The sequence below is a fragment of the Emys orbicularis genome, chromosome 8, assembly GCF_028017835.1.
Source record: "Emys orbicularis isolate rEmyOrb1 chromosome 8, rEmyOrb1.hap1, whole genome shotgun sequence".
In the NCBI taxonomy this organism is placed as follows: domain Eukaryota; kingdom Metazoa; phylum Chordata; order Testudines; family Emydidae; genus Emys; species Emys orbicularis.
The window spans coordinates 57,004,277-57,029,088 of NC_088690.1; the positions used below are offsets into that span (position 1 = coordinate 57,004,277).

Here is a 24,812-nt window from a genome sequence, read left to right on the forward strand (position 1 = left end):
CCTACTGACTACCCCTGCCTTAGAGACTGTGTTTTCTGGCTGCCTTAGCCAGGAGGCTTAGGTAAAAGCATGCTCCCTGCTCTGCCCACCCAGCAGTGTTCCCTCTAATTTTTCCTACACGTGTGCGGAATGAATTTTGTTATGTGCACCAATATGGAGGTGATGTGTGACACATCACCTCCATATTGGTGCACATAACAAAATTCATGTGGTGGGGGTGGGGCCAAGGGGTTCGGAGTGTGGGAGGAGGCTCAGGGCTGGGACAGAGGGTTGGGGTGCAGGGGTGTGAGGGCTCCGGCTGGGGGTGCAAGCTCTGGCATGGGGCTGGGGATGAGGGGCTCAGGGCTGGGATAGGGGATTGGGATGAGGGCTCTTGGGTGGAGCTGGGCATGAGGGGCTTCAGGCTGGGGCAGAGGGTTGGGGTGCAGGGGCTGAGGGCTCCAGCTGGGGTTGTGGGCTCTGGGGTGGGGCCAGGGATGAGGGGTTTGGGGTGCAGCAGGGAGAGGGGCTGGGGATAAGTGCCCCTTCCCCAGTCACAGCAGGTCCGGGGCTGAGATGGGGCCAGGGGAAGGGCGTCCCAGCTGCTGCAAGTCCAGGCCAGGGCTGGTTCCCTGAGTACCTGCACGGTGCTAAATAGGCTACTGTGCGGCCGCGCAGTTTACAGGGAACTTAGCCACCCAGCTGGCCAGAGCTCCTTCGTAGACTGTTACTTCCTGTCTGCCCCGGACAGAAGGTGCTGGGCTAAGGACTGTTTGTGGCTCTGCCCTGCCCACCACAGGGCCAGAGCTCCTCCTCCCCCAGACTGTTCCTTGTTGTCGGCCCCAGCCAGGCAACTGCAGGCTAAAGACTGGCTGTGGCTCTGCCCTGCCCAGAGGTCCAGAGTATAAACTTGCCGTCTGCCTGTAGTGAGGCGGAGTGGCCTCCCTCCCCACTCAAGAGCAAGGGACAACGCCACACTCCCTCTGAATGTATTGATCTATCCATTTAGGGGGTTACATAATACAGCATTTTAGTGCACAGAAGATTTTCACCTCTTGGGATTTGGGCACTAATCCAGGATTAAGAAAATGAGTTTAATAGTATTCATCTTAGTCCCTTAGAAAACATGATCTCCCACTCTGTTCCCATGAATTCATTATAATTATAAGTTGGAGTACAGGGGAGGGGAGTAGAGTGGGGATGGCTCAAAAGAACACTTATTGCAACTGTAAACTCTGGGATTAAATTAACAGGAGATGCTACTTTTTCTGTTAACCAGGTGAAATAGCTGAAAAAAACTCCTGAGGGAATCTTCAGGACTGTACAGTGAAGCACTGTGTGCTGCTCTCATCAAAGGCAGATGTAGATCCACGCCCTTCTTCCCAGCTCGATTGTATGGGAAATAAATTTTGTTCTAAAAACTGCTCATGAAAGGGACAAAGAGGCGCAAAGGGCACAGCCACTGATTTAGCCTTCATGGAGGCCACAGGCAACAGCCAGCCGGCGGCACCAAACGGCTGCAGAAATGGAACAGCAGCAGCCACAGCATCTCAGTTACATGATGCTATCAAAAAAGGTTCAGTAAAGACAGTCCGGCAGCTGTTGGAGGAAGGTGCAGATGTCAATTCCAAGGTAGAAGGTGGTTGGACACCTCTGCACAATGCTGTACAGGCTGATCAGGAAGAGATCGTTAACCTTCTGCTGGAGCAGGGTGCTGATCCACGTGCCAGAAAGGACAATGGTGCCACGCCCTTTATTATAGCTGGCATAGTGGGGAATGTGAGCCTTTTGGAGCTCTTCCTTTCTAAGGGGTCAGAAATAAATGAGAAGGATAACAACGGCTTCACGGCCTTTATGGAGGCTGCTTGGTATGGGAAGGAGAAGGCCTTGAAATTCTTGTATGAGAATTTCTCGGATGAGAAAGAGATGGATGTGAATTTGGGCCGGATGGTCAGTACACAACAAAGACAAGTGTACAAAGGCGGAGAAACAGCCCTGATGGATGCTGCCAGGAATGGCCACCTCTCAGCTGTGAAAACCCTCGTGAAAGAGATGAGAGCCAGTGTGCATGCCTGTGATAACTTTGGCAGGAACGCTTTGATCCATGCATTACGGCTGCCTCTGAAGAGGAACACCATACGTAGACAAAACAAGAATATAGAACAAATAGTCTCCTTTCTGCTGGACTGTGGCGCTGATGTTACTGGAAGAGATGAAAATGGGAAGACTTCGCTCATCCTGGCAGCAGAGAGGCAAAGTCAGGATTTGGTGGAATTGTTACTGAAGACAGGCAAAGTTGACATTAACGCCATGGGCAATGATGGCAAAACAGCACTGAAGATAGCGGTGGAGTATGACCATGAGGAAATAGCCAAGCTGTTATGTGAGAACGGAGCCAGGGCTGATTGTAATGACATTTCTGCGGCCAACGAGAACTACAACAATGAAATGGTGGCGCTGCTGCTCAAATACGGTGCTACGGCTACTAATAATCAGCCTCCTAGAGAGTGGGAACCCACCAGCAAACGCTGGGGAGAGCAACTATGGCGTCTTCACAGTATAAATTCCCCTCAGATCGGAAAACTCAACATCATATTTGATGAGTATTACTGCATTGAGAGCACCTCTGAAGGTGGCATCTACCTGGGATTCCATGCAGGGAAAGAGGTGGCTGTGAAGAGATTCCTTCTTGGCAGTGATAAGGCTAAACGAGAATCCATGTGTCTCAGTCACTGCCATAGCAACAGGCATATGGTAAAACTTTTTGGGACTGAGACTCATGGCAACTGCCAGCTCTTCTGCCTCTCTCTCTGTGAGAGCAACCTTGAGGATCATCTGAGCAAATCTGCACAGGCAGTCAGTAATCATAACATCCTCAAGACACTCTTGGAAGCAGTGAGAGATCTGCACTCTTTGGAATTAGGCCATGGGGACCTGCACCCACATAACATTTTGATAGGTTTGTGTGTTTTACATTCGGTTCCATTTAATCTTGCAGCCTGGCTGGGTGAGAAATTCTAGAAAGCAGGGTTGTAAAGGTGCGGGACTCACCCCTGTGGCGCCTCCTGCTGGTGTCTTGGGAATTAGCTTGTTTCCAGCCTTGGAGCGCCCTCTGCAGGCAGGTGTCCCACTGCCGCTTGGCCCCCGTGTCCCTCCCAGGGCCTGGTGCCTCATTACCTGGGGTGCTGCCCCTGGCCATACACCCCTCAGTCTCAGGGTCTCCCCACCCAGGGGAACCCCCAACCCTCTATCCTCACCTTGCCTCAGTCATGGGCTACTGCCAGTCACTAACTAGCCCCCGTTCCCTGGGGCAGACTGCAGTATATGCCACTCATCACTGACAAGGAGGGTTTGGACCTGCTGCCTCTGCCTACCTGTGGGATGCCCTCTGCAACCCCCAGTACCTCTTGGCCTTAGACTAGGCCACAGCCTGGGGTTTTCCAGGCCGGAGCTCCCCAGCTCCCTTGGCCTTCCCCCAGCCCTGTTCCACACAGGTACCCTGTCTCTAGCTCCCTGCAGCCAGGCCCATCTCCCTCTACAGCTAGAGAGAGAGACTGCTTGGGCTCCTGGCTCAAAGCCTCCTATATAGGGCCAGCTGAGGCCTGATTGGGGCGCGGTCCAGCTGCAGCTGCTTCCCCAATCAGCCTATTAGCTGTTTTCCCTGCCACAGCCCTCTCCCAGGGCTGTTTTAAGCCCTTCAGGGCAGGAGCGGGGTAACCACCCTGCTATAAGGGTATTATATAAGATTCAAACCCAGTGACTTGCACGGTGTGTGTGTTTTCACAACAAGGATGTTATGCATGTGTACAAGGATGCTTTAGTATGTATATGTGTGCGAGACAAAGTATATTGTGTGTGTCAGAGACAGACAGACAGACAGACAGACAGAAGGGGAAAGGAAACCTGATCGCAGCAGCAACAAAGCCTGTAGTTCAGCAGCTTTACCATCATATGGACGGATCAGGGCATCCCTCTGAGTAACCCTGCTCCAGGGAACAAAGGGTTAATTCAGCCATACACTAGAAAGGTGGAACACCGCACAGGAGCCATTAATTTACTATTAACAAATCATGTTGCTTTGCTAGATGCGGATGATAAAGTTCTCCTTGCAGATTTTGATAAGAGTAGCAGTTTTGCTGAAGGTCAAAGGGAACTTATAATCAAAGAAGACTTGGAGGTACTTTTTCCTTAATACCAATATTGTGTTTACAGTTTTTCAACTTTCTACCCTTTTCTGATTCTTTTCCTAGTCTCTCTTTCTTTTAATTTCCTGGTGGGAGAGATCTTAGCCCTCTCTGCTCATACAAGAATAACATGCGGTTATGCCTTTTGAGCCAAGTGATTAGCTAACATTTGGAATCTTGTGGGTTGATTCTGTTAGGAAAAGAAATAAATTATGGAGCCAGGTATTTCTTTGATGCAATCCTGCTTATTTACAAAGAATGCACATAAAGTCCAGTTTCCCTGAACACAAAAGAAATCAAACAGCAGGCGACAGTTTCTTTGCTCACAGTCCCAAGCCTTTTGCCCAGCCAGCACTCTACCCAAAAGTGCTGTCTCTTAGCTTTTGTCAGCATCAGGCTGCAAGCGCATCTTTGGCTGTGCCTTTGTTGCCTTCTCTGTCTGCCTCTGTGCGTTTCTGCCCCCCGCCACAAGTCCATCTCCAACAAACAATATACCTCAAAACCTCTCTTCCCATGTAGCTCAGTTTCTGACCTGATCTGCATGGCTGGTGTTTTGAGTGGTGGCCTCTATTGTTTCAGCTATCTATTCCATAAAGGAGCTTGATTATTTCTTACATTTATATTGAAGGAAGGGCAGTGGTTAACCCAACCCCCAACATAACAATACAGTTGTTGGTCTCTGCAGAATCAAACATAGAAATAGACAATGCAGAAGGTCAGAGTATTGTTCAAAGCAACAAAGAGTCCTGTAGCACCTTATAGACTAACAGATGTATTGGAGCAAAAGCTTTCGTGGGTGAATACCCACTAAGTCAGACGCATGTGAGTATTGTTGATAGGAAATCAATTTGGCATCAGCCAATCAGATGGCTTGATTTTTTGGACATTCCAATGCTGCTAAAAAAAAATACAAATTGCAGGTGCATGTGATAGAAATAGTGGATTATTCCGTCACTTCTGATAAGGGACCTACTTGATACTGTAATTTCGACATGCTAATATAATGATGTGTCAGAAACAGCCAAGAAAGCAAAGGGTTGCAGCCCTGTTATGGGTCTGCAATCTATTCTTTAGACAGAGCCAACTCTCCCTGGCTAGATCTACTTCTTTTCTACCTATACTGTTTTCATTGCTATACTAGTCCATTGGAGATGCGCAGGCAAGGAGCTTTGGAGAAAGGGGGCTGCCAAGTGCCAGATCTATTGTTAGGAAGTTGCTTTGCCTGTGGGGTAGGAGATGAAACGGAACTCCATCAGTGAAACAACGTATGTGAAAATTTTACAAACCAAAGTTCTGTCCCTTTGCTTTACACACAGATGGAGACAATCTGGCCCATAGTCTTTTCTATGTATCTTGCTTTCAGTTTATTTTAAACTTGATATAAAAATACAATGGTCATGACACCTACAGCACAATGCAGCATATAGGCAATTTGACCAGGAGCTGGTCAGCTTCTTGCAGTAGATCATAAGAAGTTGACATAGCTCCTAGGAAAATGGAATTTTTAATAGAAAAGGGTATTTTCCCCACTTTCATGACTCCCTGGGGTTGCAACCTACCCATTGAGAAAAGATAAATAAAAACTGTTGAAGGACAAGTCATTTCCTTATATTACATGCACAGTAAAGGGAGGGTAACATACCTAAAATAGGCCTTAGGCCCCAATCCAATTGACTTCAGTGGCATCACTCACTGTGTGTGAAGTTAAGCAGACGCGTTAACCTTTGCAGGATTTAGGCCTATGGGAATACAGCAGAGGCAAAGCAGTTCATCCACTGGTTCAATTGTTCATCCAACTCCCAAAGAGAAAAAAACATTTCATTTAAAAAAACGGTGCAGGTTGCTAAGTATCAACAATTTATTTAACTACCACATCATTTACAAAACCCAAACCTTTAACAGCAAGGAAATGAATAGTTAAAACATCATAACATCTTACAGCCATGTAATAAACGTAAGCATGTTATTCTTTCTTAGTCTAAAGAAATATATATTTCATTACAACACAACAACCTTAACCTTGATCCACGGATTCCATTATTTTACATGCAGCATTTTTTTAAAAAGCCCAACAACCTTGATTTCAGTATCAAAACAGCTTCTTTTAAGGGATCGTGTTAAGTGGGAGATATTATCAATTCATATATCTATTTTTGGTAAAGATCCTGTACCTGCTGTTTCTTGAGAATAGCAGAACAAAGAGAATTTGGCCCATAAGATGAATATATAACTGAAACTTTGCAGATTATGGGCTCAGTTCTGCTCCTTCTGGAATCAAGGGGAGCAGGAGCAAACCCTGTATGTTCTCTCTGCTGGAGGTTTTGGCTCTGGAAGTGAAATATTCTGATGCTTGTTCTCCTGCTCAGGCACTTGGGAGGTTGGTCCTATATGTTGTAACAAGGGGTGAGGTCCCTTTTGATGGACCTGATGGAGAGGATGTGTCTGCAAGATGTCCAACAGATTTGCAGGGTCACTTGGAGATTGAAGATCTCATAAGAAGTTTGGTCTCCCCCCATGGAGGAAACTCAGTTCAGTTAGGAGACTTGATCCACCACCCCTTTTTCTGGACCTGTGAGAGGTAAGTGTCATTAACAATAGTTCTAAGATCTCAAACAATAGATACAAAAGATGCAATGCTCCTGCCAAAACCTCCCCACTCTGGGATAATAAATGTGCCATGACGACCCTGACTCACCTTCAACTCTATAGCAGGTACATATTCTTGAAGGCCATCCCTTCCTCTCTTTCAATTCCACAGCAGGTTTGAGTTTCTTGTGGATGTTGGGAATAATCCAGACATCGAAAAATACAATGCTGGGAGCCAGATTGTGAAAGCTTTGAATTGCAATAAGGCAACAACTGAGAAGCACTTCCACCAGTGGACTAGGAAGGTAAGCTTTAATCAGCTAATTATATATTAAGAATAATCCTCCAAATAGGCTTCCCACTGTGTCCTGTTTTCTCTGTATCTTTGTTGTATAGTGCAAATGTTCCAGGGCTAGGACCATTGTCAGTTAGTGTCTTATACAGCACCCAGCACGCTGCTGGCATTTAAATCATAAAATAAATAACAATAGGCAGCTTGTACTAGGAAAGGTGTCCCTGAAGACTTATAGGCCCTAAGGTTTTCTGTATGTGGGCCACAGATGTCTCAGCCCAGATTCCTTACTGTGGATCAAGATTAATTTCCTTTTCTCTCTTCTTGGTAGCATCATCATAGTCCTTTCTGCTTGATGGTTGGTTGGACTACTGCCTGTATTCAGCCTTTTCTCAGTCTGCTCATGTTCTGTGTCCACCGTGTCTTCAAAGACAGGATACCTGTTGCTGGTGGCAAGGCTGAAGGATCCATAAATGCTTTTTATTACTCAACCTGTCCATTGCAAAGTGAAATGGAGGCCCTCTTGCCAAAGCCTATTTGATTTAGTGATCAAAAGCAGCTAATGGCCAACCAAGGGATTTGGCAGAATTATGACACATAATCAAGGCATCATCCAATATACATATTTTTCCAGTGCACTGATACTAAATAACTTCATTATCAGTGGATTCCTGTACAAAATGGAATCTGAATTGGTTTGCCAAATTGCTAATATACATTTGATATTTAAAATATACTTTAGATATTTTCTTCTTAAGAAAATGCATTGTTTTTTCCTATATTGCCATTTCATATTTTAAATATCTGAAAACTTCATCAGTTTTGTACCTTTTCAAGTATATTTTTTTGCCGTTTTTTCATTCCAAATCCCCTCCCCCACATACTATCATGCAGGTTGCACACTTAAGCACTCAGAAATCAGGAAATGACAAAATTATGGTTACACATGTAATGCTAATTATTATTTATTTTTGTATTAAAGTAGTACCTAGCAGCACGTACCAAGATCAAGGCCCCATCATGTTAGGTGCTGCATGAACATATAGTAAGAGATAATCCCTGCCCTCAGGAACTCACAATCTAAATACACGAGAGAGAAGGTGGGAGAAAGAAAGTATAATTTTCATTTTACAAATGGAGAATGGAGGCACAGAGAAATTCAGAGGGAGTCTGTCACACAGGGAGTCTGCTGGAAACTTGAATCCAGAGCCAGATCTCCTGAGTCCCACTCCAGTGCTTTAACCATAAAACCATTGTTCCGCTAACTCGTCCCCCTTGTACATACCTGAAGATATGTAGTGAATGGGCTCCACAGGGCCTGATCCAATGCCCGTTGACGTCAATGGGAGCCTTTCCATAGGTGTCAGGGATCAAGCCCTCACTGCACATCTTACAAGATGCGCCTTTCAAGGTTCTAGGGGAAAAAACCTGTGTTGTGTTGTATTATTTGAGAAATAGTATATAACATAATTAGAGTCTCTGAGCCAAATTCTGAACTCTGTTACATGAATTTGGTCCTGAATACTATGCATTATGTGTAAGGGGAGTTAAGGTTGCATATACAGTCTTAACTGTGGCACTTCCTGACTTTTGATGGGATTCCTATGGCTTGAAAGGAAAAAAAAATTCCATAACTTAGAACGGATTGGATCCACCAGAATTCTCTGTATCAGGTGTGCAGTGACTGTGCACTTTAGTCAGTAAAGCAAAAGGTTCTGTGGAGCCCTACCTGTTGGAACGAATACTTTTGGTGTGCAGTAAAAGTACACTCACTGAGGCCTTTGTGCAGCGGTGGCTCTAGCTTTTTTGCCGCCCCAAGCACGGCTGGCAGGCTGCCTTCGGCGGCCTGCCTGCAGGAGGTCCGCCAGTCCCACGGCTTCGGCGTACCCGCTGCCAAATTGCCGCCAAATCCGTGGGACTGGCGAACCTCCCGCAGGCATGCCGCCGAAGGCTGCCTGACTGCTGCCCTCGCAGGGACCGGTAGGGCGCCCCCCGTGGCTTGCCGCCCCAGGCACGCACTTGGAGCGCTGGTGCCTGGAGCCGCCGCTGCCTTTGTGTAAATTGCTCTGTGTGGGTAGCCCCCTATGATACTTCAGTGAGTCTCTGTACAGATATAATGGTCTCCCTGCATGAAGGAGCTTGCAGGATTGGGGCCTCAATGGGTAACATAGCTGTGCATGCTCACAGTGCATCTAGGCTAGCCATGCACATGTGCAGTGCTGCATGCCTGCATTTAGAACTCTGCTAAGAGTGGCTAAAAAACCCCTGTACTTGTACAAAGCACTGTGCATGTGCAAACTGTGATTTCAAGACCCTGCAAACTGCCAGGGCTGCCCAGAGGGGGGAGCAAGTGGGGCAATTTGCCCCAGGCCCTGGGCCCCACAGGGGCCCCCACAAGAATGTAGTATTCTATAGTATTGCAACTTTTTTTTATGGAAGGGGCCCCCAAAATTGCTTTGCCCCAGGCCCCCTGAATCCTCTGGGTGGCCCTGCAAACTGCAGAAACAAAGCCACAAGTCACCAGAGATATTTCTCTTTACATTGGTCTATTTTCTCCCAGCTAAATTTCAACTTTCTTTGATCTAGTCCTTTTGGCTGTCAGGGGTTGCAAGGCTGGGTGGTTGTTTTGTTTATAATAGGGAAGGTTCTTAATTTTTTTTTTACATGTTCTTAACAGCTGGATTGTTTTAGCTCATACTTTGTGAAAAAACAAAAACAGCCCAATTCATCCCCAGACAGACACTGAACCTGGAAAATTTCAGCCTGAGACGTGAAAAGTTTTGGAGAGCTCTGAGTGACTGACAGTAGGGGGTTACGATGGAAACAATTATACAGCCTTAACTATCACTGTAGCTATAAAATAGGTGGGTCAGTTCTGTTGAAAATATAAGAAATAATGGGATAGTGACTATGTTTCCAGTGTGGGAGATCTCAGTAGCCAGGAGGGAAGGAGGAGAGTATTTTCTATGGTATGGGAACCTCATGGAGTGACCGATCTCTTATGGGTCATTTTTCAGATTGATCAAGATGTTCTGAAAAATATGGAAAAGAGACGCCCCTATAAAGATACTGTCACTGACCTGTTGAGGTTAATCAGAAATGTGGGGGCGCACTATGGTGCAAAACCACAATGGTAAGTGGTCATATCAGTATTGATGTCCCAGATGAAGATAGTTTCGGGGGGCTGCGAGAGGAGTTGGGTGGGAGGGGGTCCTTTTTTCACTTCCAGCATAGTAGTATACGGCTCGATAGCATTCATCACCATGCAATTTTGACAGGTCTGTATGCCCAATTAGGGCCCATTTAGGGCTTATGTCCCGCCTTCCCATCCCATTTCTGGTGGCGCCAAAGTTTGGCACCGTCGGCCATTTTGAAAAATTGTGTGTGTGTGTGTGTTGGAGTAGGGGTAGTGTTGTGTTTGTTTGTGCTTGGGTACATGGAGAGAAAAAGGTTGAAAGAAGAGAGTGAGAGAGTGTAAAGATGAAAAAAGAAAGTTTGAGTAAAGTTTAGAGAAAAAAAGGAAAGAAAGGTTTTTTGGGGAGGTTGAGTCAGGAGAGAGGCTGGTAAAGACAGGTTATTCAAGAATAGAAAAAGAGGAAAAAATAAAGCAGTAAGAGAGTCTGTGTTACTGAACACATGCAGAGCGAAACATCCTAGCCCAGCGACTGTTGATAGTGAAATGATAGCTGTTCTGGGTGACGAGCCTAGGGAGCTAGCCCCACCTTTTGGTGAACCAATCAGAGGTTGTTTTACAGCTAGGTCACAAAATGCACTTGTTAAACCAATCCTGTAGTCCCAAGATTTTAAACAAGAACCTTTTAGAAATGAACTATTGCATGGTGGGTTATTTGAAAAACTCTAACCAATAAGCATTTGGCCCTGTGTATAAAAACACGTATTTTTGCGAGTGGGCCTTTAAAACTGGGAGCCTGGACACAAAGACATGTCCATGTACAAGACACCTACTGAAGCCAAGAAACCGGAATTGCCCCTGGGTGCACCAGTACGTGTTCAGAAGAGAAGGCCTCTTTACGCTTATTTTGCTAACGAGGCAGGACCATTGCGGAACCCCGTGTTTCATCCTGAAATTGAACCGAAGAAAGAGGAAGACTTTATGGAGCCACAGCCATTTGTAAAAGAGAAAAAGGATAAAGTGCGAAAAAAATTGTTGTCGGATTTGGAGAAAGCTGACTCGAAGGCAGAGGTAAGACCCTTTTTATAACAAATTAATGAAAAATTACAAATGTTTTATAAAAATCAATGGTTAAATATTATTTCATTTACGCCCTTAAAAATGATTTTTTTGTATTTTTGGACAGATAACCAAGCCAGGTCCGTACAAGATTACTGCCCTGGTGTGTGATGAGTGGTCGACAGGTGCAGAACCAGAAACACATGAGGAGGTAAAAACAGCTTAAATTATTTGAAAGAAAAAAAATATATATATATATATGTAAGCCACTGGTTAAATATTACTATACGGTTGTGCTTAATAATAGGTTGCCGAAACGATGATCGACGATGTCAACCAAATCCGCCTGCCATTGCGCGTCCACATCAGACACAACCGTTCTATTTCTTTTAAATTTAAGCCTTGCCGGTTTATATAAAGTGTAAGCCTCTTGATCAGCAAACCAAGTGGCAACCTGCTTTCTGCTTAAAGTTTTACGATGTCTTTTAGTGGCCTGAAATAAGGGTGTTACACCCCCAAAACTCCCAACTTCTCCGGGAGAGTAATAAATTTTCTTTAGCAACCTCGCCATGTCTAACCCGTCTTGCTTTAAAACAAACGTATACACAAGAGCCCGTTTTTGCTTTTGTTTTTATTTAATACACAAGCGTCTATACACATCTTACTTTTTTTTTTAAAAAAAGACAAGCTTTTAATGCCGCAGCAAAGTAATATATGGTACAACTATACACATTTATTTAATGCATAAGCAGAGTAATATAGAAAACGGTTATACAAACTTTTTTAAAATTTATTTTACAATACATCTTAATCAATATTTTTTTTTGAGCCTTTAGGGTCAGAAGCTGGCATGTAAGAAGTTTTATAATCCATTTTACGAACCCTGCTACACACAGATCGGCCAATGTTGGCTGCCAACTCGTTTGACAGGTCTACCAGCAAGGCCACCGGGTCAGATGTCTTTGCAACCTCCCTAATCATTTTTACAACTTCGGTTATAGTTTCAGTGGTTATGTTAAGCTTTTTCAGTTTGTAGCCTTCGGCTATAATTATATTTAGAAGCTGGGCCACATTCAGTTTAGAAGAAATACGTCTAATCTGATGAAATACTTTTGAGCGACCCCAAAAGATACAATGGTGACTAAAAGGGTTGGGCTCATTTACCGCACAGGTCTGCACAGTTTTCCAAAAGTTGTTTTTTCAAACAGTGGTAAATGGCTTTTACTACAACGGCCCTAATAATATCGGCCATAACGTCATCTTCACAGCTCTTCTGGTCGCCCTCCTTACTTTTTACAGACTTTTTTTTAAAATCTTGCTTCACGCAAAAACAACAGGTGCATATCACGGTTATTCTGCTTAAAGGCCCGCCTCTCTTTATCCTCTTCATCCTCTGAAGATGTCTGTCAAAAACAAAGTAAAAATATGTTTTAAATTCTTTGTTGCAAACCTTTAAAAATAAAAAAACCCTACAGTTTATTCGTGCTACCTCAATCGTACCCTCGTCTGATTCTGAATCATCATCATCATCATCCCCGACTGATGCACCGTTGGGCCTTGTGGCACCTTCCTGTTATTAAACACAAACATATAGCCTTGTTTAACCTCCCCTTATATATGTTTATATTTATATTTCTTTTAAGATTTTCTAAGTAACTTTTACCTCATCATGTTCTTTTGGTTCTACAGTTGACAACCGCTCGCTGCACCCGCTGTTTGTGTAGTTTGTTTCTGAATCACCACTGGCGGGAGCTCCGTCGATCATCGTTTTGGCAACCTATTATTAAGCACAACCGTATAGTAATGTTTAACCAGTGGCTTACACATATATATATATATATATATATATATATATATATATATATTTTTTTTTTTTTTCTTTCAAATAATTTAAGCTGTTTTTACCTCCTCATGTGTTTCTGGTTCTGCACCTGTCGACCACTCGTCACACACCAGGGCAGTAATCTTGTACGGACCCGGCTTGGTTATCTGTCCAAAAATACAAAAAAATCATTTTTTAAGGGCGTAAATGAAATAATATTTAACCATTGATATTTATAAAACATTTGTAATTTTTCATTAATTTGTTATAAAAAGGGTCTTACCTCTGCCTTCAAGTCAGCTTTCTCCAAATCCGACAACAATTTTTTTCGCACTTTATCCTTTTTCTCTTTTACAAATGGCTGTGGCTCCATAAAGTCTTCCTCTTTCTTCGGTTCAATTTCAGGATGAAACACGGGGTTCCGCAATGGTCCTGCCTCGTTAGCAAAATAAGCGTAAAGAGGCCTTCTCTTCTGAACACGTACTGGTGCACCCAGGGGCAATTCCGGTTTCTTGGCTTCAGTAGGTGTCTTGTACATGAACATGTCTTTGTGTCCAGGCTCCCAGTTTTAAAGGCCCACTCGCAAAAATACGTGTTTTTATACACAGGGCCAAATGCTTATTGGTTAGAGTTTTTCAAATAACCCACCATGCAATAGTTCATTTCTAAAAGGTTCTTGTTTAAAATCTTGGGACTACAGGATTGGTTTAACAAGTGCATTTTGTGACCTAGCTGTAAAGCAACCTCTGATTGGTTCACCAAAAGGTGGGGCTAGCTCCCTAGGCTCGTCACCCAGAACAGCTATCATTTCACTATCAACAGTCGCTGGGGTAGGATGTTTCGCTCTGCATGTGTTCAGTAACACAGACTCTCTTACTGCTTTATTTTTTCCTCTTTTTCTATTCTTGAATAACCTGTCTTTACCAGCCTCTCTCCTGACTCAACCTCCCCAAAAAACCTTTCTTTCCTTTTTTTCTCTAAACCTTACTCAAACTTTCTTTTTTTGTCTTTACACTCTCTCACTCTCTTCTTTCAACTTTTTCTCTCCATGTACCCAAGCACAAACACACACAACCCTACCCCTGCTCAAACACACACACACACACACAATTTTTCAAAATGGCCGACGGTGCCAAACTTTGGCGCCACCGGAAATGGGATGGGAAGGCGGGGACATAAGCCCTAAATGGGCCCTAATTGGGCATACAGACCTGTCAAAATTGCATGGTGATGAATGCTATCGAGCCATATACTACTCAGCATTATAAAAAAACAAAAAACAACTTTAAGTGCATTTTTCAATCAGATTTTGAAAACTAGTGGCCAAAATCCCCACCACCACCAGTGAAGTGATTTTTTTTAATCCCCAGGCAGGGGAGAAAGGAAGAAGCCACAGATGCAAAGCAGGGAGAGCATGGACCTTAGTTTGTTTCCAGGAAATTCTCTCAAGGCTGGTGAAAAGTGGGAAAACCTACTTCTTTGATACTTCTCAATGAATTGGGATGCCCCACGTAAAATCGTCTGTTTTCTATTCTAGGTTCAAGGAAATAATCCAGAACCCATCACAGTATTTTGTTGACCGGTTTCCAGATCTGACATTTTATGTCTATGAGCATTTGCGCCGTGTGGACAGAGGTTGGTGGGATTTAATTACCTATTTGGTAAATACCTCCAGTTTGGGAATTCAAATTAATCAGTTTATTTTCACAACTGAATAACAAAAGCACGCTCTGCCAGTCTTAATCAGAATGGAGAGAAGGCCTTCATTGGCCCCAAGGCCGATGTATCTTTATGAAAGCTCTCGATTCCTTGCATCATCTCTTCTCTCTTCACAGTTCTAGACGCACTCCCCATAAACAACTTGGGAGGCTGAACTGGAGACCTCCAGAGCTAAATTCATGGGCTGCTACAGCTTGAGCTAAAGTTCTCTAGGTGGGGTTGTAACAGACTCTTATCCTCTGTGTATCAAGCCCAGAAGAGGACCTGCACCACTAGTTGGTTACACCTGCCCCACAGAGGCCGGGGGCGACATGATCAAGCAATCCCTGGCCTCCTCATAGAGTAACCCTCATGTAGCCAGGCCAAGGGGCATTGGGAACTTCTTGTTCACTCCTGTGTGAGGCCTGTTTACAACCAAGGTCTAAGCCAGCGGTTCTCAAACTTTAGCAATCCAAGGACCCCCATTTTGATTTAAAAAAATTTAGGGACCCCAAGCCCCCCCACTCAGCCCTTGCCCCACCCCTTCTCTGAGGCCCTGCCCCCTCTCAGGGCCATCCCCCCCTTTCCTCCCTCGCTCGCTCTCCTCCACCCTCGCTCACTCTCACCAGGCTGGGGCAGGGGGTTGGGGTGCAGGAGGGGGTGCAGGCTCTGGGAAGGAGTTTGGGTGCGGGCTCTGGGAGGAAGTTGGGGTGCAGAGTGCAGGAGGGGGTGCAGGGTGCGGGCTCTGGGAGGGAGTTTGGGTGCCAGCTCTGGGCTGGGGCAGGGGGTTGGGGTGCAGGAGCGAGTGAGAGGGGCGGCGCTTACCTCAGGCGGCTCCAGACAGGCACATCCCTCTGGCAGCAGCTCCTGGGGGGTGAGGGGGGCAGAGGGTCTCAGTGTGCTGCCCCTGCCTGCAGGCACCACTCCCGCAGCTCCCATTGGCCGCAGTTCCCGGCCAATGGGAGCTACACAGTCAGTGCTTGGAGCGGGGCAACGTGTGGAGACTCGTCCCGTGCCCCCCCCCCCAGGGGCTGCAGAGACATTGCCGGCTGCTTCCGGGAGCAGCTCAGAGCCAAGGTCCCCACTCCTCCCCCTCTCTCCCAGCGCCTCCTTCACGTCGGGGAACAGCTGTTCCCCGGCATGAAGGAGGTGCTGGGAGGGAGGGGGAGGAGTTTCTCAGCGGGACCCGTGGACCCACTGGAGTATCCTCAGGAACCCCCAGGGGTCCGCGGACCCCAGTTTGAGAAACACTGGTCTAAGCTACCAGGGTGTAAATGCCCCGGGCCCAGAAGTTCTCTAGCATCTCCAAAAAGGTGATCAGAGTGAGAACAGGAGATGGATTCAGAGGCTCATGTGGTGTGTTTGAGTCTGAAGGGACAGGAATTCACCGTGGAGGTTGCTCTGCTATTTTTATTTAGAGGCAGACAGAAGGGCACTAGGAACACATCTAGCGAATAAAACCTTTTATTCTCTGCACTTGCTAGCATCTGAGCAGAAAGTTTCTCTGTGCATGTGCATGTTGCTTGAAACTCAGAACTTTTTTCAGCCATTGCAGCGTCCACTAATAACATCAGAGCACTAGGCTTCCCGCTGTCTCTGTGGAGGGGGAAAACACTTTACATCACAGGCTGCAATGACCTCTGGGCAGTTAGCAAGCGAGAAGGATAGTGGGGGACGGATACAGCTCCCTTAGGCCTTGTTTAGCACTGGGGATTTCAGCCAGCGCGGTAGCTGCACTAGTGTAGGCAGGCAAAGAGGCTTTAAACTGCGGTTAGCAACGATGCAGCTTGCCCCGGCTTCAAACAGTGTCAAGCTCCCCCAGCGCAAATTGCAGCTTGCAGAGCATTTGCCTGCCCACACTAGGGGTTTGCACTGGTGCAGCTACCTGGGTGGCTGGCGACTGGTGGCTGTAACTGGGGCATATCCCCAGGGTAGACAAGGCCTTACAGAGAGACCAGATTCTCCTGCAATGTTGCTTCAAAGGCACAGAGGGGGCCCGCTTACTTTGTGTAAGTTGTTGGAACAACACCCTCTGAGAACTGGGACAAGAGCATTACACCCAGGGAATCAATACGCCCAAGCAGCAAACCTATTAATTATTATTGATTGATGTTACGGAAGTGCCTAGTAGCCCCAGTCATGGACCACAGCCCTAGGAGCTGGACAAACACAGAACAAACAGACAGCCCCAGCCCCAGCGAGCTTAGAATCTCAAGATGAGACAACAGATGGAGATGGACAGACAGGGAAGTACAAGGAAACAATGAGACAATATTGTCTAAATAGACTAGACAGCCCCAGGCTGGGGGAAGGGGTCTAACACACAAGCGGAGCGATCAGCGGGATGGCAGCAAACGTCATGTTCGTTCCACAACTATTTTGGGCCTGGGTGAGGGGTGGGTTTACTTAGGAGGGGATCAGCCAAATGGAAAGAGGGGTGAAGGGGACAGGGCAGGGGAGGAGAAGATAAGGGGGGCAGGTGTGGACTGAAGGTGAGGTGAAGATACTGTGAGGAGAGGGAGGGAGGGTTGGAGCAAACAGCCAGTCAGGGCAGGGAAAGTCAGAACCGGCTACAGTTTTGACTGCGATGTCTAGAGGTCCCTGCTTCGGCTGCTCCTGCCCCGCTGGCTGGAGTTTCTGGCTGGCTGCTCTCTGCTATTGTCCCCCAAGTGGAGGAGTGGGCAGGCACTGCCTGTCCTAGTGCCTAGGCCTATCTACCTACCTCCCGTGACCTTTCTTTCTTTTTTTGCTTCCACTTATTTCTTTATGGGGGAAGGGGCCAGTGATTAAAGAACATTATTGAAGGCAGAAGATGCCATCATTGTCCACAGCCAAGGACTATGAGAACAGGTGTTGTGCAATCCATAGATCTGCCAAAGCACCTAATGCCTGAACTGCCACAACCCCTGATATTCTAGTCCAGACCTCCCACCACGGCCCTGCTAGTGCACCTCAGTCCTGACCTGCAGCACTGCCGTGCCTTCAGAGCCAGCCTCTGGGTGCAGAGTTGCTCTCACTCAAACCGTGAAAACGGGGATGGATTAGGATGGCTTTTTAGAAGCATCTTGAAGCTGTTGCCTGAAGGAAAAAGAGCAAGAACGTCAGGCAATGCCAATCCAAGATGGGCGGGGGACAGGAGGGCACCAACCCTGTACTATACAAATGCACTGGAATTGCAACAAAGCTGAGAAGCCAACAATCCCATCCACCTCTAGCTGGGGTTACTTTCCCCACTCTTCATTGTGCCTGGGGTAGGTTGGGGGGACAGGGAGTTGGCATGCCCACACAATTTGTACTCAGCCTAGGGAGCGAGTGATTTCCCATCTCATGCTGGGCACTCGTACTGGGTCTGGACGGAAGGAGATGAGGTTTCCCAGTCATTACCTACCCGATCTGTTGGGTCACGCAGATGCCAGATGGAGGCTTTTTCCAGTTGAGGCTTCCAGACGATGCTGAGACAAAACCCGAGAGAACTTTCCATCATGAATTGAAAATCATCCTGCAGGCCCCCTCCACACAAGCAACCAGCAACATTCTAACATCTAAGCCTCTTTTTTCCTGGGCAGATAGGAAGGTGAACTCAAGAGAAAGAGCATTCATAACTTCTCCTTGGGGTAAAGAGATCAGCAGGGGGACGTGATGCTCCCAAGGTGGCCTGGCAACATCTACGCAGGTGCAGGGCTGGATTAACTTTTTGTGGGCCCAGCGCCAAACATATTTGTGGGCCCCCATTGGGAAAATAGGGCATGTGCTGGGGGGTGGTCCGCAGAGCGAGGGGCCGGTTGGGGGCAATGAGGCGCAGCGGGAATGGCCCCACTCAGCCTAGCACAAGGGCACTGTTTACAAACCCACAACTGCTAGACGCACACTGGCCCGCCCAGTCCTGTGCTGCCAGTGTGCCCCTTCCCCACTGCCCCCCTGCCCAGTGCCCTGCCCTTATGCCCAGCACCCCCTTACCCAGAGACTTCCCCCACAGATCCCTATGCCCAATGCCCCCGGACCCGCTATGCCCAGCACCCCCTGCCCAGAGACCCCTCCTGATGACCTCCCACCACAACTGCACAGCATCCTGCACACCACACCCCCTGCCCAGCTCCCCCAACCACAGATCCCCCACTGTCCAGCACCCCCTTCACAGTCCTACCATCACAGCTGTACAGCACCCCCATTCCTGAGGGAATTCTGCATCAAATTCTGTGCATAATATTTTAAAATTCTGCAATTTTTTTTTTACAATAAATAAATGTGGAAGCTCCACCATGGCAGTGGGGAGCACAGGTCACTGGCTGCCTGGAGGTGGGAGAATAACCTGCAGTCTCCCCCGCCCCCCTGGGACAGGGACTTGGCAGTGAGGCTGAACCTGACCCTGACACAGCACAAGGGCCAGGCCTGCCACAGAAACACCCTGGGGCCCTGCCCCTTTTGCGCCAGGCACACCAGATATGGGCAGGGAGGCTCAGCCTGGCAGCAGGATCCACGTGCAGAGGGACTTAGTTTGGGGGGATCCAGATGGGGGTAAGAGGGTTCTGTGGGGGGCAGTCTGGGTGCAGGCAGCTCAGTGGGGGATCTGGATGCACAGAGAGGTTCCAGGTGCAGGGGCAATGGGAGTCTGCAGGGGGGACCAAGTGAAAGTGGTTGGAGTTCAGCGGGGGGGGGGGGGGGGGAAGAGGTCTGGGTGCAGGGAAGGTGGGGTTTATTTGGGTGGGGGTCCAGGTGTAGGTGGTTGGAGCTCAGTGGGGAGAGTGTCTGGGGGGGGCTCATCGGGGGTGGTATAGATGCAGGGGAGGTGGGGCTTGTCAGGGTGAGGGCTTGATGGGCCTGTTTAACAGAGGAGCCCCAGCTGCTGCCAAGGGGATCCGTATGTTGGATCCCTGCTTTCCGTATCCCCTTCTCCTCCCCATCCCATGCCCCTTCCCCACCACTCCATCTCCTCCCCATCCCACCCCCTTCCTTCCCCACTGCCTCTTTCCCCCTGCCCCTGCTTCCCCTTCCCGCCGCCCAGTGAGTGCAGGGTGCGCCCGACCCCTGCTGCAGCCCCCAGCCAGGACGTAGCTCAGGGGAAGGGGTGGAGTGGGGGTGGGCCTGGGGCAGAACAGGGGTGGGAAGAGGTGGGGTGGGGCAGCTTTCCTGGCTGGCTCAGCCGGCCGGGGAATCAGGCTGGCCGGGGCCCCTTCTGACTCTGGGCCAAGCACCATGTTGCCATGGTAAACCCAGTACTGTGCAGGTGGGGACAGGAATAACTAGAGACAGGAGAGTCTGATTTCCCAGGCTCCTTCCTCATCACTAGGCACTCGGTTCCCAGGTCAGAGAGCCTCAGGGGCAAAGTTACTTACACTTTTGCTCTGTAGAAGAATCCACTTCCTCCCGAGGCTGAGGTAGCAGCAGCTGGATCCCCTTGAGTAGCGTGAACCTAATGATTGGATAGTCCTCTATTGAAAGAGGAGGCAAAACAATACACCACAGTAACTTCTCCAGAAATGGGATCCTCCTCTAATGCATCCAATAGATTCCCCCTTCCTCTGCTCTACCACCCAGCTGCTCCCACACAGATTCGCAGACTTCGTCAGCTCCTTTCGTCTGGATTGGCAGACAGGGTTGAGGAGGGACTGGAGAGTGAGATTGGATTCCCCTCCCCATCCCATATTAAATGACTGGAATGTGACATAGACACGTATCCTTGGGCAAGAGGGGGAAGGAAGTGGCTCAGGGTAATCCAACAAGCATCTCATTTGATGTTGTTGTAGCCTGTTCTCCTTGAACATCAGGCACAGTCAATGAAACAAGATGAGAGGACGAATGAATAACAGAGGGAACCACCTCCTGCCCTAGGTTCTGCTGCAGCAGTGGTGAACAACAGGGGTAGGAGCTACTGACTATCCCATGTATGGTACAGGTCTTGAAGGATAGGAGGTGGGGCCTTGTGTTTAGTCGGATGTTGTTCAAGGTGGTTTGTTTGGTTGTGTGAATGGAGGGGGAAAGAGGAAGGTGGTACAAAGACACACAGCTTTACACACAGCCGCATGGTTTAACATATTGCCACACCCGCCCAGCCACATCCATAGTCCAATATATACACGCAGCCAGCCAGCTGGTGTATGTACAAGAACAGTGTGTTTGCTCTACAAATTGTAGGATGAAGCACTATCTTCAGCTTCATGTGGCAGATGTCATTTGAATTTCTCCCTCCCTGAATTAGCAATCTGAAGTTCTGAATTATATTTTTTTTTTCAAGCTTTCCTAAAGAAGGTACTTCACCACATCCTCAAAGGCTACAATCCCAGCTGAGACATCGCTTTGAGCACCAGAAGCTGCCCAATCCTCTGCTGATGACAAAATAAGGCACAAGCGGAGCAACAGTGACACTATGTGGCCAGATGGAAGAAAAATTCAAGTCTCTTCCTTGGGAATTTCCCAGAAAGAGAGGAACCCAAGGGGAGTGGGGTTGGGAAGAGAGATGATATGCTGTGATACATTACTCTGCTCAGCTGCTTCTTTGCAGTGAATGTAAACCCAGAAATAAACTAAAGTTTATAAAGGTGCTTTTGTGTGATCAATATATATTTAGGATATTTTTCCTAGTAATTTTAGAGTTCTTTTTTAAAAAACTATTTAACCCATCCTGTCAGTAACCTCACTAGATAAAGCTTTTACGTTAGGGTGTGATCATGATCAGGAAGGTATCTTGACAAAAGTCAGCAGAAACAGTTCAGTTTGCAAGTCGAAACAAGATTTTTCTGACTGCCTAAAATACACTTTTATCCTGGGTTTGGAAATCCAGCTGGGTATTTTCCCCTCCTCATACAATGACACCAACAATACAGATTCTGCCATCGGAGATTGGCTGGCAAGTGTGTGGATGACATGAAGCAGAAGTGAATCTGCTTTGCTCTCCCACCACTATCTCAGCTTTGCAGTGCGGACACTGGTAACAACTACAGATGGTTCTTCTAATTTAATGGGCAGCTCTAGAAACTGACACAAACACAGCGAGTAGCTATAACACAGAGGTCAGAGTGATTTATGTGTCGTCCTCTGCCAGCTCTAGTGAGGATGTTAGTCTGTTAAAGGCCCTAGCTACAGAGTTTGGATTCTGCTAGGGGCCCCAGTCCTGCAAGGAGTTTTGTGCAGGCACAGGGGTTTGCCCAATTGGCACTCCTTGCCGGATTATGGCCAGGACGGGATGGAACAAAATGCCATTTCAATGTATTCCATTTGCTGTCCAGTCCAGAGCAACACTTGAATACTGGGATAATGATTGGTCACATCTCAAAGCATCATGGTTTTTAACACGAACTCTGGTGCCTGGGAGTGGACAGCATGGAACAGAAATAGTTAATGACTGTAATAATTTGCATGTACTGCATATAACTCTCTCCATAAAGCTTTTTACGAAGATTTGTTTACCCTCCCAAACAGCCCTGTCAGGTAGATACCCTAAGTCTTTTTATGTGCAATTGAAATTTTGACTGATGTCTGGCTGAGAATAATCATGTGATGAATCAAATTTTGTCTGCCTCCTCGGGAGGTCAATAATCCTGACTTTGGGACTACAGCCATGATGTATTGAGGAGCTGGTCTCAGAAGCCCCCTGATAAACATTCCACAAACAAATAAGGAAGAGAGGTTGGCATGGTTACACATAGTAACTTCCACTTTGAGTGAAAATAAGATTTATTGTTCCTTGGGATAAATACTGAGCTCTGTTTGGCCTGGATCAATACATCTTGATATGCATCTCAACAGACATCAGTGGGCTTGATTCAACACTCAGATCAATAGAGCCACATAAAACTGCTATAACAAAATAGAGAATCAAAGCTCCAGATCTTCATTTTATATGCAGGGAAACTGAGGCACGGCAGTTGCATGACTTGACCAAGGTCATTCAACGATGGAGTAGAGAGAATAGAACCCTAGACTCCTGACTCTCCGTTTTCTATTCTAACTATTAAAGAAAATAAAACAAACTCTCTCTTTTCATAAAAAAATGACTATTTTGATTAAAAGTGGTAAGTCAATTAGAAAATTGCCACATGAATATTCAGTGAGGAATCCAAGGTGTCAGAGGGAGTGACAACCACTTCAGTGCTAATGTCTTAGTATCATTTCATAGTTTGGTTCTTAAATGAGCTGGTACTAAGTGCCAGGCTAAGGAGTGAAAATTGTCCCTGATCCCTAGGACAATGTACTCTATCTCAGTCACTCCACTTCACATCTGAACTCTAGTGAGTATCACCCCCAAGCCCTGACTGCAGCTTCTCTGCATTGTAAGTGCTCAGTTCAGCCCTGGTGTAAAGCCACTGATGTCAGCCAAGTTACATGAGAGATGAATCACTCCTCAATCTGCTTTCATCTCCGAACGTGGCTGGGAGCAAAGTCGCAAACCAGAATGACTTTAGTTTAATTTCTGTTTTGAAGGGTTGAATATTTTTTTGGGACGTGGTATAAGGAATCTAGTGTGTTTATCATGGAGAAAGTGCAATTGATGGATATGACCCTGATTTGACTTTCTGTATTCAGTAGCAGATGTACAGTTATGGGACTTACCACCAGGGCCGGCTCCAGGCACCAGCCCACCAAGCTTGTGCTTGGGGCGGCACCTGGAGGGGGGCGGCGCGGCGCTCCGGCCGCCGGGGAGAGCGGGGCCACAGCCGGGCTCGCCGCCCTCCCCCCGGCGCTCTGGCCGCCCTCCCCCCGGCCGCCCTCCCCCTCTCGCCGCCCCACAAGGGGGGGGGGGGCGGCCGGAGGCTTTTTTGCCTGGGGCGGCAAAAAAGCCAGAGCCGGCCCTGCTTACCACGGAGGGGTTTTCATGTGCTATCTAGGAGGGAATGAAGGGAGAGGCTCTAGCTGTTTTGAGACCATCATGCTGATTGAAAATGATCTCCAACATAGGAAGATAGGAATTGCCAGATCAATATTAATCCATCAATTCTTGTCTTCTGCTTCAGTTACAGTATCTGTATCATTACCTGATGTTTCACAAAAAAAACTCCCCTAGACAATTGTGCAGCACTTTACCTGGAGGAAGATTCCTTCCTGACCTGATCCAGTTTACACCATGAAGCATGACAGCTGCCTGATCTATGCAAATGCTCACCAAATAAAGGTATTTTAATATCAAATTTTGCCTCTCATACAGAACCACTGGGGAGCCGCTACCTGAGGCATTAGAGGATGGGCAAGGCTGAGAGGAGTAACATGCAGCATACGTGACACGGCGAACACATCAGAGAAAGAGAGGATGAGGAAGAGGCAGTCTCAGCTTACCCCCACTGAAGATACTGGATGTTCTAGGCGATGCCTTAGCAGGGAGTGAAGAGAGGGTTTTTTTTATCTTCGGGTACCTGCGGAAGGATTCCATTGCCTTCCAGTTACAGTATCTGTAGGGGAAATACTAAGGTCAAGGACAGACAGCAAATCAAGTCTAACACATTTGAGGAATACAGCTAGCAATAATGTTCCTTTTGGACTTACATGTTCTTTGGAAGGAAGGAAGGCGAGAAAGCGCCTGACACCCACCTCTGCACCCCCCTCGCCCAGTCCAAAAGAGAGGGATTTTTACCTTTTCCAGAAGTGTATCAGAACCGGGAAGACGTTCAGCAAGGCCACGTGATAGAGGCTGCGATCCAGGACTCCTTTGGAAACTAAATTCCGGATTAAATCTTTCTGGCCCTCAGAAATGTTCACCTGGCCACAGAACAGAGACCACTTCACAAATGGGGCGTAAGGCACAGGTGGCATCCCTACTGAATCCCAGAGAGAAACACCCCTAGTAACTCCCCCCGCCCTCACACCTTCCAGGATTCTGCATTCCACTTATAGAGACCTGGTCAGAGTTCAGAGCTCTCCAAGCAGGGTCTCGGTTTATTTCCTGGCTAACTAGCCAAAATCCAAAGGAATCCCCTTTCTGCCCCTTCCCTCACCATGCTTTTAAAAGGGATTTAAAAAGAAATGTGGTTAAAACAGCAGTGTGCCATGGGGAGGTGCAGCGTAACGGGGAGGGAGAGTATGAGTGATCTCTAGTGAATACAGACCAAAAGGCTCTTCTCTATTGACCGT

General features: G+C 47.2%; 2 protein-coding genes across 2 annotated transcripts in view; one reads left to right on the top strand and one right to left on the bottom strand.

Annotated features, from left to right (window-relative positions):
* Positions 1-1,387: 1,387 nt before the first annotated feature.
* LOC135882673 (2-5A-dependent ribonuclease-like) lies at positions 1,388-21,266 on the top strand. The gene is made up of 7 exons (XM_065409656.1): positions 1,388-2,938; positions 4,065-4,156; positions 6,530-6,741; positions 6,922-7,054; positions 10,059-10,174; positions 14,593-14,690; positions 20,986-21,266. Exons 1-7 carry the CDS (start codon positions 1,456-1,458, stop codon positions 21,036-21,038), a joined length of 2,187 nt encoding a protein of 728 aa, XP_065265728.1. The 5' UTR covers positions 1,388-1,455; the 3' UTR covers positions 21,039-21,266.
* Positions 21,267-24,311: 3,045 nt separating this feature from the next.
* Positions 24,312-24,812, bottom strand: part of RGSL1 (regulator of G protein signaling like 1) — a 30,273-nt gene continuing 29,772 nt past the window's right edge. Inside the window, exon 18 of the mRNA XM_065409922.1 lies at positions 24,312-24,440. Within this exon, the coding sequence (XP_065265994.1) occupies positions 24,312-24,440 (129 nt within the window). The remainder of the gene's footprint in view (positions 24,441-24,812) is intronic.